The 20328-nt window shown below is 35.3% G+C and overlaps 1 protein-coding gene across 1 annotated transcript; it reads left to right on the top strand.

The window, feature by feature from the left end:
• Positions 1-4196: 4196 nt before the first annotated feature.
• Positions 4197-5808, top strand: LOC131617898 (uncharacterized). Its single transcript, XM_058889494.1, has 3 exons — positions 4197-4293; positions 4398-4738; positions 5386-5808. The coding sequence occupies exons 1-3, from the start codon at positions 4197-4199 to the stop codon at positions 5806-5808; spliced, it is 861 nt and encodes a 286-aa protein (XP_058745477.1).
• The last annotated feature ends 14520 nt before the right edge of the window (positions 5809-20328 follow it).

The following is a 20328-nucleotide window of genomic DNA, read 5'->3' on the forward strand; positions in this document are numbered from 1 at the left end:
GACTGTATCATATTGTAGTGTCGTATCTCTTAAACAAATTTTCAAAGTGTATGTTATAATTCTAACATCTTTTTTTATTTTTAATAATAAGCATTATAATTCTAACATCTAACCACAAGTTAAATCACAAAAACATTATTTAAGATGATTGGTGTTTTAGATTCACTAGCCCACGCCAATTTTTTTTTTTTTTGAAAAGCAACGTTAATTAATTAATAGAGGTGAGTACTAGGGGTACTCACAACCCATTACAAATACATAAACAGAATTCATAACAGTGTTAACAATGTTTTATGGCCTCCACCGGAGCTTGAAACCAAGAGAAAAAAGGAATGAAACTGCATTTTTTCAGTCCAATTGAGAACCATAGCCAAGAAACAAGCTTAATGCCGGCAATAACGTCATCTAAAACAATAGCTGTATTGTTGAAGATGAAGTTGTTTCTTGCGTTCCAAATCGACCAAATTGTTGTTAACCACGCCAATGATCACATCTGTAAGGTTATATGAGTTTCACATCACCATCTCTAAAGGTATAAACTATTTTAAAATCCTAAATTCCACACTTACGATCGTTACAAACTTAATAATCATTAAAGTGTTTATAAGCACACCCCTCTTTAAGGACCAAAGACAAAATTTTAACCAAGCATCATCATCATTTAACAACCCACCATCATTTTTAATCCTTAACTTTCATTTTTACCATTACCTTGTGATTATACTGCTTCTCAGTCTCGCATCCACGCAAAATCCTAAATTTTTCTTCAACATAAGCATTAGAGACTGTTCTGTCCATGAATCAGAAATGAAAGCTCTAGCTCCACAAACAAAATTAGAAATAAAGAGAGTTGAATAACTGTTGATCTTTAACAGTATCTCTGATTTCATTTATGATGACGCGAGATGGACCTGCATGATTAGCACTCCAACGGGCAAGTCAGTTCAAGATTCAAGATGAGTATAGTGAAAGTGGAGATCATAGATTGTACCTTGCTCTTAGCATGTGAACTGTATTTATTTATTGGGTCGAGTAGAGTGGGCTTGAGATGGATTGTGCCTTTAGGCCGATCCATAACAGTTTCCCTCAAGGCTTGTCCAACACTGAAGGAGCCGGAGAAAGCCTTAAGTATTGTTGAACGGCCTTCATGTTGTGTTCCGATATGGAATAGAACATAATCGCTTTGGATCGCTTTTTAAAAATAAGCAATGGGAAACATATGTATTTAATGTTGTCCCATTGATGAAACGCTTTGCTACCCTTTCATGACACGTGTAGTGGCATAACCAACTAGGGTGTTGCACGGTTTTGAGAATACTTAAGTGCACTCGAGTTGGTGTGTATCCATAAGTGGAAGTCTAGCCATTAATCTTGTGATCCTTGTTCATAGTTGGTCTTGATCATTCGGTTGTTACTGCTTATAAATAAAGTGAGTTGAGTCTTTGGAAGTTTTTACAACCTTTTAGCTTTCAAACTTTCAGTTACTTTCTAGAAAATGTCTTCGTTCCTTTCTTCTAGTGGACATCACTAAAAAAGCGATTAAGTGCCTCCTTTTAAAGCTTGTGTCATCCCATTTCTCCTACTTCGACAATCTCACATAACCAAGTACCCTTCTAATCAAGTTTTTCCCTTAACATTTCCTATTTTTCTGCTAAGATGAGCGATAATAATGTTAATTTAGTGAGTGACTCTGAAGTGGAAATTGCATATGGGTCATCCCCTAATTCTCCTCACTCTTCTCTTATTATTGATCACAAGGGGCAAAAAATCATATTCTTATTTGACAATTCTGGGTTAGAAAGGGTATCTGAGAATTCATTGGAGGAAAGAACTTATTCTTATGGGTCATCATACGCTTTTATATCAAATGTTGTTGGATTAAAAAATCGTATTGAGGTTTCACTGCCCCCTCGCATCCTGTCAGATGAGGAGAGATGAGCTAACTTGTAAAGGAGGGAACACGTAAGAGATTTCATTCAGCTGTGCATGTAGGATGACGATCGTGAGGCTAGTGATATTGAGGTGCTAGAACACTTAAATATTCCACATCGTCCAATAGTGACGGAGTATGACTGGGTAGACGCAAAGGTATGAGGTACTTCTTCGGCTCTAAGAAGTTAGGCCTCCCTCGTTGCTAACATTGTAGTTACCGATCCTTTGGAGTTGTTAGTCCTTCTGGTGCCATGGAAGAAGATAATATGCAACTCTTTTGACGAATGCATTGTCGGTTCTATGAGTGCTTCTTTACAATAATAGGACTTCAACTTCCTTTTTCTAAATTTGAGCTAGCCGCCCTAAAACATTTAAAACTTGCCACTTCCCAATTTTATTCAGGGTCATGGGCTTATATAAGGGTCTTCCAACTATGTATCGAGCGCATGCACAAGAAGCCTTATCTTAACTTATTATTTGATATTTTCCATCTGAGACGTACTTCCTCGGATAATTTTTGTAATCAAGGGCTTGTTTACATCCATTCGAGCCCCTTTACTCTAGATTAGGGTGATTTTCTGCAACTTTTTTTTGTGAAGCCCCTCGCCCTCACAACTCTCTATTTTATGTTATCTCCCTACTAATTCTCCTTGCTTCTGCCGGTTTTCATATCCGAAATATAGGTCCAAGCTCCATTTTGGCGGAATTATTCATTCATATTGTACGTTTCAGGTTCTCTTTCTCCAAACAAGGTGACGATGGAGGAGGAAATGCAATCTTGGTTTCAAGGTTTTTGTTTATGAGTACGAATTTGGTCCTGGTGAAGTGGCTTTTATCGACGTGAGGAAAAGGAGATTTAATACTCATGTTATCTTGAATAAGTTTAATCTTGATGAGAGGAGGGAGATTTTTGGTGAAAATGGAGTCTTCATGCTTTTTTTACATGCACGGTTGCATTGTGCAGATAGCGTGGATAAAAAAAGCAAGTTGAACATATCATATACAACCTTGCCAATGCTCAAGGTATTTAGGTTGTAGTGAATATGGGACTTCTTATTCTTCCCCATGTTAACTGATGGCAACGATCTAGAGGGTGAGGAGATCCCCACAAAAATTCTTTAATTAAAAATCTGTTTTTAAAAATATTTTCTATGGCAAGCGAAAGTGGTTCTGAGTCGACACTCGTTTAACCCAAACCGTTATAGGAAGAACCGGTTATGCGTATTAAATTGTAACAAAATGAAATAAGCATGCCACAATGATGAAAAAACAAATCAATAAGCTTTTCAAAAATGCGTTTAAACACTTTTACACTTCAATAATCAGTTTCCAATGAAATTAAGAAACAAAAATTGACTATGACAATTTTTCAAACACTTTGTATGCAATAAACACCAAGCTACTTTTTCCTTTGTGTTATTGATGTGAAAATTCAATAACAAGTTTATAGATTGCAATTTTCTTAACAAAAAACAGGTTGAAATATTTCAACACCAAAGAAACTATCTATATGTGGAAATTGCACACTAAATGGGTCCACAAATTGTTAAGAAAACTCTCTTATACTAAATAATAATATCAAATTAAACCCGTTATTTAGTTTCTTGTTCTTAAATAATTTAAATAAATGCTAATATTAATTCGTAGGCAACACAAATAATATCCCTTATTCTATAATATACATATCATAACAAAACATCGACTAATTTTGACTATAAAAATTTACCATTTTAATAAATTAGAGTCTGAAATAGTTGTTTTAATAAAAAGGATAAGTTTTTTTTCTAATTTATTTATATTCTATTTTAAAAATATGAATTATTATTTATTTCATTTTATTTTAAAGATAATATTATTGACCAAATACACCTATCAGTAAATTTATTTATATAGAAAATAATAATACAAAAAAGTAGCATCAACCTTTTATAGAAAAATTTGTATCGTTGTAAAAAATTGAATTTTCAATTTTGGTAGAAAAATATTTAAAGAAAAAGATATTTACAATAAATGATTATGCAAAACAAAAAATGAATTGGTGAAAGTAGTATTATTTTAAATTCTTTACCTTATGCTTCTAACCAACGCGTTCAAGTTCTGCGCGTGAGTTACATCTCCCCCAAACCGCATTCTTCCCGCTTTTTTTTTTCTCCTTTAAATATCAATGTGTTTGTGTGTAGCTCTCATTCTCATCATAACAATAATAATCACTTTTTCAATTTCTACGTTTCTCTTTCAACATTTAAGTTTCAAGTTCTTCTTCAATGGAGTTCAAATACCGTGCCATCGACAACGTCAAACCACCACCAACATCGCATTCTCCTTCCCCAGCCACATATCTCCCTGATCGATCACTTCAAAGTAAGTCAATCAAAATGCCATTTTGCTTCAACAGCACACTTTTAAACGAAAGAAAATAAACCTATTTTATTTTATATCTCGTAATATTCATTGTTGTTTTTCAGTGGACGGTGGTTTTTCTGGCTTCAGACCACCATTAACCGGCGAGGCGGCACTACAGCGAGAAGTTGAGAAGGAGCAAATCCGCCGAGAAATTCTGCGACGGATGGAGTTGGAGGAAGAAGTGAGGAGGGAGCTTGCAATTGAGAGAGATTTGGGGATTTCAATACAGAGGCCCCTGAATATTCATGGAGTCCCACAGTGGTCAAATCCAACGGTGGTGAACTCGGTGATGAACTCTGTTGTTTTTGGCCATATGGCTTCGTCGCAACCAACGATGATTCTGCCTCCTACGGCAATCGACCCTTCTCCAGAGATCAATAATGAGGACAAAGTTATCGTGTTGGTCAGTTTTCATAACTTTTTTTTCCATTCTCTTGTGTTATGTTATGTTAACTCTTTGTATGCTACCTCTTTTCAATCTTAAATTTCACTATTTTTCTGTCTTTTGGCTGTATAAGTTCCTTTGTTTTGATTACGTTGAAGAGGAATCCTGATTGCAATTCACGTGTGTAATGAGTATATCAAAATGAGATAAATTATCAATCATAAATTGAATTTAATTAACTACAAATTTAAACATTATTAATCAAAATTGCGAACAACACTTAAAAATTAAGATTACATACTATTAAATTTGTTGTTAATAAATGATTAATAAGTTACTACAATACTTGATATATCTGTTAATAAAGTTTTGTATGTGATTAATAAATTGTTTTGATTATTTAAAAAGCTGTCAAATTTTACTCTCCCAAAAAATTGATGTTCAAATGACATTTTTCTGTGCATATGTTAAGTATTGATATGATTTTATTTTTTTGATGACAAAGTTATGCTATTGTTTTGATATAAAGGGATAAAGTAAAAATATATTTTATTTTAAAAAATAGTTGGTTTATAAGTAACAACAATTTACTTACATAATCAATTCGAAAAAATATATTTATAAACATAATTCATCTCATGTTTTATTTGGGTATATCAATGCAGGATAGGCCAGATCCCGAACTCTTTTATGCAAAACGAAAAGCAACGGCGTTGGCTAATTCGGAGACTGGGCCTTCTACATTTAATTTGAAGAAAAAATTGAAGCAAGAGTGGAGTTGTGCACTATGTGGAATTAAAGCCACAAGTGAGAGTGGCTTGAATGCTCATCTAAATGGTAAGAAGCACAAGACTAAGGAAGCTGGACAAAATAGAGAGATTTGCAAGAGCAACAAAGAAAGTGAAAAAATTGTGAATGTCAAGGCCACTGAAATAGTTGATACATCGATGGTTCATAAGAGTATAAATGAATCTAAAAGTGAAGAGCAACTTGTAGAGATAATGGTTGATAATGGCATAACTTCAACAAAACCCAAAAATAAAGACGATGCAACTGAGGAAGAGGAAGCAGAGAAGATAAATGCATAAACAAAGGGAAGAAAGGTTGAACGCTTTGTAGTGTGATGTTTGTCAAATTAGTACTTTTTCAAGAGCTGTGATGGAATATAAAAGGGAAAAAAACACAAAAAAATGAAAACTTTTGAACAATTCAATGTTAGTCCTCCCTCCACATGCTATGCATCACGAGAAGCTCCTAAATTGATTAAAGATACATAACCTGTCAACAAATGTAAAATTGAGAGATTTGGAACATGAGGACTTTCAGGGGTTTATATTATTCATAATATAAAATTCTCAATTTTATAAAACTTAAAAACTGAATTGGAGGTGTATTTTGAAAGGTTTTAGATAGCTTCCATAAATTCTTCAAATATAATGTTTGTTGTTATAATATTTTAAAAAATTAAAATATATTAATAATAAGCATTTTTTTTATTATTTTAAACAAAAGAGGAATGTTATGAACACTGTCTGTATGTAACACTCGCTCGTTTTTATTGGGTAAAATACACGTGAGTCCTACCACTTTATGTGAAACCCCTTTTCAAAATGAAGAACTCACATGTATTTCACACAATAAGAGAGGGAATGTTTGAGAAAGTGTTAAAAATGAATGTTCATAGAACTCCTCATCAGTTATTTTCAAATGACTTTTAGATAAAATTAACTTAAGCAAAATTAATTTGTCTCTTAATAAGCAAACACGCACTAAAATTGTGTTTGTGAGTTTGTAGCGGATGGGTAGAGACGGCCTCATAAATGATTCAAGTATGATATTAATTATGGTAAAAATAAGTAGAACAACAAGTTTTATTACATAATTTAAATGTAGAATCTAGGCTAAAATTGTTAGTTTCAATTTAAAATCAATATGAGAAACAAAATCAAGTTTAGTTTTCAACAACTAAAACATGTCGAGATCAATTCTACACCTATAAAATCAAGTTTGCTTTCTCCAAAAATAGAATCAAATGTACACATGAACTATGCAATATGGTTTCATATCTCTAAATCAATTTTTCGGTGTGCATATTGGTACGCCGCAAGTAGACAATAATATTGAAGTAGTAAAAGATTATCTTTCACAAAGATCAAAAATCAAATTACTGCCTTCTATTTTTTCAATGCTTAGCTAAAGCTATCAATTCAAGGAGTTTTGACTACGAGAAAATGATTGAACATTATGCCGCATCCGACGTGCCTATCCGACTCTTCAGGCATAATGTTCAATCATCTTCCATTTTCGTCGATGCATTATTGGATTCTATCCACACAAATCATCTGCTTTTGCGGCATAATGTTCAATCTTCTTAAACCTGAAGAGTCGGATAGGCATGTCTGCCTATCGTGATCTAAAGGTAGAAGATGATTGAACAGTATGCCGCAAAAGCAGATGATTTGTGTGGATAGAATCCAATAATGCATTGATGAAAGTGGATTTTACCATTAGTTTTAGTTTTTTTTACAAAAATGAAATTCTCGTTATAATTGTTATATGACTTGTATGAGTTAAATCGATAGACAAGAATCGGAGTCTCAAGCTCTTGTTTTTTTCTCGTAGTCAAAACTCCTTGAATTGATAGCTTTAGCTAAGCATTGAAAAAATAGAAGGCGGTAATTTGATTTTTAATTCATAGTTCACCATTTAAGTTGTCTGCGCATAAAAGGAGGTGTCCTTCGTGGGAAGGACATGGTCTTGGAAATAGAGTCCCTGCAGGCCAGGGAACACGTAGGAATACCTGCAAAAATTAAAACGCAAGACATTCGCAGTATATAAATTGCATGCGTATAATAAGCACATAAGCACATAAGCCCTAGGTTCATAGGTTCAGTATGACGACTTAGGGGGTCTACCCTCCCCATTGGTATGTTCTAGAAGGTCTCATGGGGTCGTTCGTAGCCGCCGAGACTTTTTGTCTCTTTGGATTTTAGAACAGCTCATTTATCCATGAGGTTCGAATTTTAGGGGTAGGTTCCTAGAGAGATCAGCTAAATACCAAGTCCAGCCCTCAACAAGGTCAAGCCTCGTATCAAACCTTTCCGGATATTTAACCCCCTGTGAGTGGAATTATAGTAAGACTCGTAGGCGATGTAATTCCCCTCTGGTCTTAAATATAATTCCCACACTTATGTTTTAACGCAATTTATAATATCCCAACAGAATACAATAAAGAAACAAATATTCAATTAATAAAAATATTTAATTAACTAAATGTAAATGAATGAAATTGTAAATGAATAAATAAATAAATAAAAATTTAAATATTTAAATATACAAAGAAAAGAAAAAACCTAAATCCTAGAAATTTTAAATAAATATATAAATAAAAATTTAAATATTTAAATATGAAAAGAAAAGAAAGAACCTAAATCCTAATCCAAAATCGTAACCCTGGGAAATTAGCCAAACCCTAAAAAATTCGCCAAAAACCTAAATGATTTGCCAAAACCTAAACCCTGCCAAAACCTATAGGAGCATAATAATTCACCATTTAGGTTGTCCCCAGCAGAGTCGCCAGCTGTAGCAACCTGCCCTAAAAATTAGCTTTTAGAGTCGCCACCTATTCTACCAGGGCAAATAGGAAACCCTGCGCAGTTTAAAGATTCAGGATAAGATTATTATAATCAGGTTAAGGGAAGGTGTTAGGCACCCTTAACCCTTTCCTAAGGGTTGCATTGTAGAATGAAGGTTTATGGATAAATCATAAAGAAAGGTGACAGAAAGTTAATAGGGTATATGATTAAATTTAAACCTGATTAGAGTTTTGAGGAGGGGGACTCGCCTTGTTACCAAGTGCCTACGTATCTCCTTAGGGAGAATCAGAGTCAACGTAGTTCGGGGCAGGGTTGTACGCCTTAGATTTAATATGAGGTTGTTTAAAGGTATTTTGAATTACCTTATAATACTTTTGAAATTCGCAGTTTGCAAGGTATTTTGAATTACCTTATCGCAGTTTCGTAGTTTGAAGATGAAATAGTGTTTTAAAATTTGGCGTACAACCCTGATTTAATATGTTACCATTAGTTGCGGTGATCAATAGGTTTGATCATTATAGTTAACGGATTAGATAAGGTATTGCTAACCATTCTAACTGATAGATTCGATCATCACGAATAGCAAATGAGTGTGTTTTAAATTTTCCGTGATTAAATCTTGAGTTTTATCATTGTTTCTCATAACCAATAGATTCTGTTATTACATGACAACAAATTTCATTATATGTGCTTTATTATTTTATCTCTCGCCAATGCGACCAATAGGTTTAGTCGAATCGAGGAGAAAATTAGCCAAGAACCAGTTAAATTAGAATCAATATTAACAAATAAATTAAATTAAATTAAATTTATTTCTCGCCAATACGACCATTAGATATAGTCGGATCGAGGAGAAAATTGATAAATTAATCAAGTAAGAATTAATGTTTTTGTCAAATGGTAGTGGGATTGAGCAAACCCTAATGCCTAGGTAACAATCTTCTAGGGTTTGTGTGGTTTTTACAAGGATTAAAATTAATTAAATCAATTAAGTCGAATAATCGATATAATGAATAATCAGAATGATCCTAAATAATTCTAAACCCTAATCATTAACCTAACCCTAATTTAATATCCTAATTAAATAAACTAATTAAATTAAATAATATTAATTAATATCCTAATCTAAACAATTATAGAATAAAATAAAAAAATAAAAAGAAAAAACCTGGTTTTTATTGTGTTTGGGCAAGCTGGAAGTCTATAGTATGTGCCTGCATGCTGGAACCTTAGATTTGGATGCGTGGGAGATCCTCCTATCAGAAAACGCTGGTGTATGGTGAGCCAAACGTGAGCGTGCACACTGGAATCTGTGGAAACTGAAACACCAAATGAAATAAAAAACAAAGGATCCCTAGCTAGGGATCGAACTGGTGCACTAAATGGCCACAAATCATATGCACATGCGCTTCCACTAGGCCGATACACGTTTGTTGTTTTGTTGATCCCCATCAAACAAAATATTGAGAAAATGGATGAGTTAAAATTCAAAAAGAAAGGAAACGCGCGGACACTGTTCCTCTTCATCTTCTTCCCTGCGAATGGCCAAACCTTCAGCCACGTTTTTGTTCTGTTGCAACAGGGTTTTACCCACGGACACAGTGTAGCTACAAATCCTCCAAACTCCAAAAATCAAAAATATGCAATAGAAATTAAAGGTGAGAGCATGGTTCGGTTTGTTTTGGCCCTCTGAGTTCATGGGTGCTGCTCTTTTGGTCAAATTTTGCCTGGAGCATGTTTCCCCAACCTAGAACTCCAAAACCCTAGTAATGGCATGCGGCTATACCTGCGGATAAAATCGAATTAACCAATACAAAAAGCTTTAAAGCTTCACCACAAACAGAAATATACAGTCCAATCCCATTAAATATGCGTGATTATATGGAATTGAGTTTAATGCAAAGGTACGCAAACTGTGCAAATAATTTCGCGACTCTGGGCGTCTGGAAGTGTTGTGAGGGTTTGGAAAGATTCCCAGATCCTACGAAACGTGATGGAGACCTTTATTTGGCTTGAATCAGTGTAAAGCTCTGGCTGCAAGTTTGCTTGAATCTCACCGATTTTTGGGGTTCGGCCTTGGTATTTGTTGTTAGAACAAGATTTGTTCTGATCAATATTCTTAGTTTTGATGATAACAAGGATATGAATTTTGTGTGAGATAATGTGGTACTCTAATACATTGCAATTTCCTTTTCAGGAAATATATAAAGGGTATGCACAAATCAGCGCTCAGAAGCTTTGACTCAGAAGGTTCAGCATGCAACATCAGAACATGGTCTGGCAAGACATCAGAAGATGGTCAAGGCAGAATCAGAACATGGGTCTATGGAAGCATCAGAAGAACTTGAGATCAGAAGCAGAAGCACTGAAGTTCTCATGGTATCACGCTCAGAAGCACTTCAAGGTCAGAAGACAAGAAGATGCTATGCACCAAGCTGTTTGACTCTGATGATATTCAAACGTTGTATTCACAAACATCATATCAGAAGAAAGTACAAGTGGCAGGCTACGCTGACTGACAAAATGAACGTTGGAAGCTATTAAAGGCAACGTCAGTAGACACAGCGTGAACAAGGCTCGAGGTAGTTGACAAAAGCATGAAACATTAAATGCAATGCTGTACGGAACACGCAAAGCATTAAATGCTCTCAACGGTCATCTTCTCAACGCCTATAAGTATGAAGTTCTGATGAGAAGCAAGGTTGACGATTTGCTAACAATTATCTTGCTGAAACGCCATTCAAATCAAAAGCTCAGAAACTTCATCTTCATCAAAGCTCACTACATTGTTGTTGTAATATATTAGTGAGATTAAGCTTAAACGTTAAGAGAAATATCACAGTTGTGATTATCGCTTTTAAGAAGCATTTGTAATACTCTTAGAATTGATTACATTAAGTTGTAAGGAACTAGAGTGATCGTGTTGATCAGAATACTCTAGGAAGTCTTAGCTTGTGTCTAAGTAGTTGTAACTAGAGTGATCACGTGGTGGTCAGGATACTCTAAAAAGTCTTTAAGTGTTTCTAAGCAGTTGTTCCTAGAGTGATCAAGTTGTGATCAGGATACTCTAGAAGACTTGGTCGTGGGCTAAGTGGAAAACCATTGTAATCTGTTGCGATTAGTGGATTAAATCCTCAGGTGAGGTAAATCACTTCGTGGGGGTGGACTGGAGTAGTTTAGTTAACAACGAACCAGGATAAAAATAATTGTGCATATTGTTTTTATCGTTCAAGTTGTTAGACAACACTTATTCAAACCCCCCCCCCTTTCTAAGTGTTTTTCTATCCTTCAATTGGCATCAGAGCGCCGGTTCTAAGGTGCAAGCACTTAACCGTGTTTAGAAAAGATTCAGGAAGAGAAAAACGCTTCAGTAAAAGATGGCTGGTGAAGAACTTACATCTACATCTGACTCCACTGAGCAGTACAATGGAAATGGTAACAATGGTTACACTAGACCACCAGTATTTGATGGTGAAAACTTTGAATACTGGAAAGACAAACTGGAAAGTTACTTTCTTGGTCTAGATGGTGAACTTTGGGATCTTCTGATGGATGGTTACAAACATCCAGTTAAAGCTAGTGGCGTAAGGCTTACAAGGCAAGAAATGAATGATGATCAGAAGAAGCATTTCAAGAACCATCATAAATGTAGAACTGTTTTGCTGAATGCTATCTCTCATGATGAGTATGAGAAGATATCTAACAGGGAAACGGCCTATGATATATATGAGTCCTTGAAAATGACTCATGAAGGAAATGCTCAAGTCAAGGAGACCGAAGCTCTTGCACTAATCCAGAAGTATGAAGCCTTCAAGATGGAGGATGATGAAGACATTGAAAAGATGTTTTCAAGATTTCAAACTCTAACTGCTGGATTAAGAGTTCTGGACAAAGGCTACACCAAGGCTGACCATGTAAAGAAGATCATCAGAAGCTTACCCAGAAGATGGGGTCCAATGGTTACTGCATTCAAGATTGCGAAGAATCTGAATGAAGTTTCTTTGGAAGAGCTTATCAGTGCCTTGAGAAGTCATGAAATAAAGCTGGATGCAAATGAGCCTCAAAAGAAAGGTAAGTCTATTGCATTAAAATCAAATATAAAAAAATGCACTAACGCTTTTCAGGCTAGAGAAGAAGATCCTGAAGAATCAGAATCTGAAGAAGAAGATGAACTGTCCATGATCTCCAGAAGGGTAAACCAACTCTGGAAGAGCAAGCAAAGGAAGTTCAGAGGCTTCAGAAGTTCAAAGAGATTTGAACGTGGAGAATCTTCTGATGACAGAAGATTTGACAAGAAGAAGGTCATGTGCAACGAATGCAATGAGCCTGGACACTACAAGAATGAATGTCCAAAACTTCAGAAGGAAAATCCCAAGAAGAAGTTTCATAAGAAGAAAGGTCTTATGGCAACATGGGATGAGTCAGAAGATGAATCAGACTCTGAAGATGAGCAAGCTAACTGTGCGCTGATGGCAACAGAAGATGTTGGATCAGAATCTACATCAGAATCAGATTCTAAAGAGGTATTTTCTGAAGTATCTAGAGAAGAGTTAGTTTCCAGCTTAACAGAACTTCTTGAACTTAAATCTCATCTTAGTATCAAAAATAAAAAGGTGAGAAAGCAATTTGAATTTGAAACTAAGAAGCTGGAATTGGAAAATTCTGAACTGAAGGAAAAAGTTTTAAATCTATCCAAAGATAGTGGATCTCCTTCTGAAACAGAAAAATTCATTCCTAGCATGAATCATATTCTGAAGGAATGTGACTTGAGCTTCAGAAAGTTCTTATCTAGAAGTATTGGCAGAAGTCAACTTGCTTCTATGATATATGCTGTGTCTGGAAATAATAGAGTAGGCATTGGTTATGAGGGTGAAACCCCATACAAGCTTGAATCTGTGGATGATATGAAAATATCATACAAGCCTCTGTATAACCAATTTAAATTTGGCCACTCTCATGATATTAGGCTCACTTCACATGCACAGAAGTTTAATACTGTTCACACCAAGACGCATGTGACACATCCTAAGAAATATCATGCTGACAAACCTAAAGAATATCATGTTGTTCCTCCTGTTAAATATTTTGCTAAACCCAAGTTCAATCAGAACTTGAGGAGAACTAACAAGAAAGGACCCAAGAAATTGTGGGTACCTAAGGAAAAGATAATTTCTGCTGCAGATATCTTTGGCGGCAAAGAGGACAAAGAGCAAAATGTCATGGTACCTGGACTCTGGGTGCTCGCGACACATGACGGGAAGAAGGTCTACATTCCAAGACCTGGTGCTTAAACCAGATGGAGAAGTCAAGTTTGGAGGAGATTAGAAGGGCAAAATCATTGGCTTTGGAACCATAAGTATTGGTAACTCTCCCTCCATAACTAATGTACTTCTTGTAGAAGGATTAACGCATAACCTATTATCCATAAGTCAATTAAGTAACAATGGTTTTGATATAATCTTCAATCAAAAGTCTTGCAAGGTTGTAAGTCAGAAGGATGGCTCAATCCTATTTACAGGCAAGAGAAAGAACAACATTTATAAGACAGATCTTCAGGATCTTAAGGATCAGAAGGTGACTTGTCTTATGTCTGTTTCTGAAGAGCAATGGGTATGGCACAGAAGATTAGGACATGCTAGTTTGAGAAAGATTTCTCAGATTAACAAACTAAATCTTGTCAGAGGACTCCCTAATCTGAAATTCAAATCAGATGCTCTTTGTGAAGCATGTCAAAAGGGCAAGTTCTCCAAACCTGCATTCAAGTCTAAGAATGTTGTCTCTTTCCTCAAGGCCGTTAGAACTCTTGCACATTGATCTGTTTGGCCCAGTCAAAACAGCATCTGTTAGAGGGAAGAAATATGGATTAGTCATCGTTGATGATTATAGCCGCTGGACATGGGTACAGTTCTTAAAACACAAGGATGAGTCTCATTCAGTGTTCTTTGAATTCTGCACTCAGATTCAATATGAGAAAGAGTGTAAAATCATAAAGGTTAGAAGTGATCATGGTGGCGAATTTGAGAACAGATTATTTGAGGAGTTCTTCAAAGAAAATGGTATTGCCCATGATTTCTCTTGTCCTAGAACTCCACAACAAAATGGAGTTGTAGAGCGAAAGAATAGGACTCTACAAGAAATGGCCAGAACCATGATCAATGAAACCAATATGGCTAAGCATTTCTGGGCAGAAGCAATAAACACTGCATGTTATATTCAGAATAGAATCTCTATAAGACCTATTCTAAATAAGACTCCTTATGAATTGTGGAAGAACAGAAAGCCCAACATTTCATATTTCCATCCTTTTGGATGTGTATGTTTTATTCTGAATACTAAAGATCATCTTGGTAAGTTTGATTCTAAAGCACAAAAGTGTTTCCTTCTTGGATATTCTGAACGCTCTAAAGGCTACAGAGTATACAATACTGAAACATTGATTGTAGAAGAATCAATCAATATCAGGTTTGATGATAAGCTTGGTCTTGAAAAACCAAAGCAGTTTGAGAATTTTGCAGATTTGGATATTGATATATCAGAAGTAGTAGAACCAAGAAGCAAAGCTGCAGAAACTGATAGTCTCAGAAGCAATGGATCAGAAGATCAAGTTGCTGCATCTTTAGAGAATCCCAGGATTTTTGAAGAGCCAACAGTCAGAAGATCACCTAGACTTGTTTCAGCTCATTCAGAAGATGTGATCCTTGGGAAGAAAGATGATCCCATCAAAACAAGGGCATTCCTTAAGAACAATGCAAAATGTCAATTAGGTCTTGTTTCTTTGATCGAGCCAACTTCTGTTGACCAAGCTCTAGAAGATCCTGACTGGATAATTGCCATACAAGAAGAACTAAATCAGTTTACAAGGAATGGCGTATGGGACTTGGTTCCTAGACCAAAAGGATTTAACATCATCGGCACTAAGTGGGTGTTCAGAAACAAGCTAAGCGAGCAGGGAGAAGTGGTAAGAAACAAAGCCAGACTGGTTGCTCAAGGTTACAGTCAGCAAGAAGGGATTGACTACACAGAAACCTTTGCACCAGTGGCCAGGTTAGAATCTATTCGTCTATTAATTTCTTTTGCCACTCAACACAACATCACTCTTTATCAGATGGATGTTAAGAGTGCCTTCTTAAATGGTTATATAGATGAAGAAGTTTATGTCCATCAGCATCCTGGTTTTGAAGACTCCAAGTCTCCAAATCATGTTTTTAAATAAAAGAAATCATTATACGGATTGAAGCAAGCTCCGAGAGCTTGGTATGAACGTTTAAGTTCCTTCCTTCTGGGAAATGGTTTCACTAGAGGAAAAGTGGACACTACTCTCTTTTGTAAAACCTTTAAAAAGGATATTTTAATATGTCAAATATATGTTGATGATATCATCTTTGGAACATCTAATGCTACACTTGGAAAGGAGTTTGCTGAGTCTATGCAGGCTGAATTTGAAATGAGCATGATGGGAGAACTCAAGTATTTCCTTGGAATTCAAATCAACCAAACTTCTGACGGAACTTATGTTCATCAAACGAAGTATGTGAAAGAACTTCTGAAGAAGTTTAATCTTTCTGAAAGCAAAGAAGCCAAAACTCCTATGCATCCAACATGTGTCCTAGGTAAGGATGTGTCGCGGGGAAAAATCGTATCTTTTTTCTGGATGAGACACCTGATGCCTTCTTTGGGCTCGAGTGCTCAAAAAATGATTTTTCTTTTGTTCCGACCAAACTTTTTATTATTTCCAAAGTAGGAAAAGGAAAAAAAAGTTGCAATAACCTTAAAAGTGGGGGAGAGATCTTGGGTAAGAGGGTTGGTTATACGAAGGGAAGGTATTAGCACCCAACGTATCTATAGTACTCTATAGGTTTCTTTTGTTATGTTTGTTTCATTCTATGTTATGGTGGGGGTTCTGTTATGAAAGAGGTGGGACCTAAGGTGTTTGTTTGATTATGCTCGCAAAGATCATCGCGATCCTCTGCATACATATCCCATAGAGGGAATCAGAGCATCTGTAGCTCGGGGTCTACGGGTGCTAAGGTTTGAGTGGTTTGAGGGAGAAGTTTTGCTCGCCAAGGATACGACCTTGTGCCTACGTATTCTCAAAGGGATGTTGAGAAAGTCAGAGCAATCATCACATACATCTGTTTGATTTGTTTGAAAATCTTTTCATTATAAGACCTGGGTTGTGCCACTTACGGTGCTTAGAATGATAAAGATGTTTTTTGTTTAACCAGCCTTATGGAAAAAACTTTCAATGAAGTCAGCCTTGTGACAAAAAGTTTTGATTAATCAGCCAGTCTTGTGGCAAAAGTTTCAATGAAGTCAGCCTTGTGACAAAAACTTTGATTAATCAGCCAGTATGGTGGTAAAACAGTTTGATTGATTAGTCAGCCTTGTGGCAAAAAAGTTTGATTGATTAGCCAGCCTTGTGGCAAAAAGTTTGATTAATTAATTGTTTGTGATGATATAGATGAGATACTCCTATCATAGAGATGAAAAATGTCTAATCTCCTAGGGTATTTGTTTTGGATATTGGGGATGCTTATAAGAAGCCCGTGGGTCCTTGTACGAAGCCCAAGAGGAGGCTATCCGAGGGTCCTTGCATTGTAAGCCCAAGAGGAGGCTATGGGAGGGACAATCGAGGGTCCTTGCATTGTAAGCCCAAGAGGAGGCTATGGGAGGGACAATCGAGGGTCCTTGCATTGTAAGCCCAAGAGGAGGCTATGGGAGGGACAAGTCGTTTGTACAAAGCCCAAGAGGAGGCATGGTATAGTTGGTTTGAGCTCTTAGAGCGATTTCACCGGGAAACCATACTCTATGTCCTAACCTAAACTAGGGAGTTTCTTTGCACGAAGCCCAATAGGAGGCTATGGGGAACCTAGTGTTGTACTAAGTTGAACAAGCATATATAACATACACAAACACGTGAACAAGTATGAACAAACATGGACAAACATGAACAAGTATGAACAATTACATATATATATATATATATATATATATATATATATATATATATATATATATATATATATATATATATATATATATATATATATATATATATATATATATATATATATATATATATGACAAAGTGTGTGTATATAATGGAGTTTATGAAGGAAATATAACTGTAAGCAAGATCCATTTATATATGCGGGGCTCGGGACTTATACTCGGGGAGAGGCCCATTGAGTTTATTCAAAGTTGTGTAAACAAATATTTACAAGGGAGGTTGGGACTTATACCTACATGGAGGCCCATGGTATTTTATAAAACATGGTTGATTATTGATGGATATGTGCATAAGGGATGGGGCTTACACCTATATGGAGGCCCATTGAGTTTTGAGGGTGATTTCACCGAGAAACCATACTCTTTGACTTATTTGGAATAAAATTCAAATAAAGATTTTTATACAAAAAGATATGTACAAAAGAGAAAGAAATGGGACTTACAACTCCAAGGGAAAGGCCCAATTTGTTTTGAAAATCAGTTGATCAATCCAAAAGGATTTGATCAAGAGTTTTTTGAAAGGAAAACCAAGAAGAAATGGTTTTGAAAATGATTTGTTTTTAATCAAAGTTATGTAAATAAATGAAAAAGATATTTACAAAGAGGTTTGAGTCTTACACCTTAAGGGATGCCCATGGTGTTTTTTTTTGAAGAAAACCCTAATTTATGATCTTGTTATTCGAGGGTTTAAATCAATTCGATCAAAGTATAAAAAGATAGGTATATATACAATGAAAGACCTAATTTATACAAGGGGATGGGACTTATACCATAAGGGATGCCCATGAGGTTTTGAAAATCAATTGATCAATCAAAAGATTTAATCAAGAATTTTTTGAAAAGAAAACTAAAAGAAATGATTGATCGTTTTGAAAATCAGTTGATCAATCCAAAAGGATTTGATCAAGAGTTTTTTGAAAGGAAAACCAAAAAGAAATGGTTTTGAAAATGATTTGTTTTTAATCAAAGTTATGTAAATAAATGAAAAAGATATTTACAAAGAGGTTTGGGGCTTACACCTTAAGGGATGCCCATGGATTTTGTTTTGGCTCACTTTGTGCATAAATGGAGGTTGAAGAGTGATTATGTGTTTTGGGTGTTTTTGAGAGATGTGAATGGTTCAAACAACTTCCATATGATGTTTAGGAAGTGTTAGAAGCATCACTTTGCTTAAAACTTCAAAGGTTTGGAAATTGGTATTTCTCCCTATTTGAAAACTCATGAAACTTACAACTTAAGAAAGAAAGAGAAAACCAATTCTTTGAGAGGTTTTGGTGTGCTATTGAATGTGATTTCCATCTCTATTTATAGGCCAAGAAATATGGTGACAAGGCTTTGCAAGTTGGTTTTTTAATGATGGTTTTTGGCTTAAGAGATAAAGAGAATATTTGCATTAAATGCAAAATGGTTAAAACTTAAACCATGGTTAAAACTTGCCAAGCTTCTTATCTCTTTCCAATCTGTCTACAAACCAGAAATATCTTACAATTATTGGTGGTTTATGTCATTGCTTGCATCACAAGGTGAAATGGTTCATAATTTTGGCAAAAATGGCTTGTAATTTCAAGTGAAATGCTCACTAATGGAAAAATTCAAAATCATAGCTATGCTCCATATTTTTCCATGCTCTTGGACATTTTGGAAAGTTCATGTTACACACTTCAAAACCCTAGTTGAAAGTTTCTTCAAGATCTTTAAGGAAATGGGTGAAAAAGATCCATGAACTTTGAAGAAAATGAGATTTTAAGTGAAATTTTCAAAAGATACCAACTTTGAAGCTCCATATCTCTTAAATGGTTGATCTTTTGGAAAATCATTTTATGTGACAAAGTTGTCATTGGATCAAAATCTACAACTTTCATGTTGGAAGTTTTTTTCAGTTTGTACGTGAGATTCTGAGTTATTCCCTTCCAAAGTTTGGAAAAAATCATTGAAAAGCACTTAGAAACTTTTTCTAAGTATAAAAGTCAAACTTTGACTTTTTGATTCTTGATTGATTTTCTTGATTTTCTTTGATCAAATGACTTCATATATCATATATTGATGATTTAAAACTTCAAAAGTCATGGTTGACCAAAATTTCCAAAAAGTCAATGGTGATCTTGTACAGTTGACTTTTTCAAACGAATCGCGTTTCTGGAGATTTCAAATGAATCAAGCTATCCTTATCAAATGAGTGGTATGAATGGACCACATTGAGCTATTGGAGGACCTTGAGCCAATAGATTGAGTTGTGGCACCATGTTCTGATTAAAAAGTCAGTTGTTCAGTGAATTAGGTCAAAAACCCTAATTGTCGACCTGATGAATTTGATGACTGTGGATCTTTAATTGAGATGCAATTCCCATTGGATATTGTCATAGGGACTATTTGAAGATGATTGAAACTTTTGAATGATCCCCTGGAGTTTTTTAGGGTTTCCCAAATGTGATCCCTGATTTTGGTCCCTGATAGTTCAAAACCCTAATCTGATGATTTGCAATTTCACTGTTGATCAATCCTTGTGCAGGAGATGTTTTGAGCCAATAGATTAGGTCAAAATGATGCACTTGGAGTCTTGGTGTCATGTCCCAAGTCATTAGGTCAAACCCTGAGCAAGAGTTAGAAGTAAGTTGTCTTCAGTCAAAACCCTAATTTAGTTGATTCAAAGTCTTTGAGCTTGTTGAAATGAATCTTTGAGGACCAAATGTTGATTGTTAATGAAGATGATTCATTTGATGTAGGGAGAACAAAACCCTAATTGGTTGTTGCTTGTACTGATGAGTGATTTCCTGATTAAACCCTGCTGAGTCACAAGTAGCAAACACAAACTATGCAATTTGTTAGAGATGCAGATGATGTATATCCAAATGATATGAGGTGGTATCTTAGGTCAAAAATTGGGGTATGACATATGCCCCTATTTAAGTTTCTTCAACCTGAGACACGAAGATTGAAAATCTTCGTTTTGATAGGGTGGAAGAGTCTTAAATATCAGAAGACGCAAATTTTGGACCTAAGATA

This window comes from Vicia villosa, linkage group LG1 (genome assembly GCF_029867415.1).
Source record: "Vicia villosa cultivar HV-30 ecotype Madison, WI linkage group LG1, Vvil1.0, whole genome shotgun sequence".
NCBI classification, from domain to species: Eukaryota; Viridiplantae; Streptophyta; class Magnoliopsida; order Fabales; family Fabaceae; genus Vicia; species Vicia villosa.

Bases quoted from the DNA above. Each gene is read 5' to 3' on its own strand.
- LOC131617898 (XM_058889494.1), top strand. From the start codon at position 4,197: ATGGAGTTCAAATACCGTGCCATCGACAACGTCAAACCACCACCAACA. The intron at 4,294-4,397 runs GTAAGTCAATCA...GTTGTTTTTCAG, and splicing joins CCCTGATCGATCACTTCAAA to TGGACGGTGGTTTTTCTGGC. The intron at 4,739-5,385 runs GTCAGTTTTCAT...ATATCAATGCAG, and splicing joins AGGACAAAGTTATCGTGTTG to GATAGGCCAGATCCCGAACT.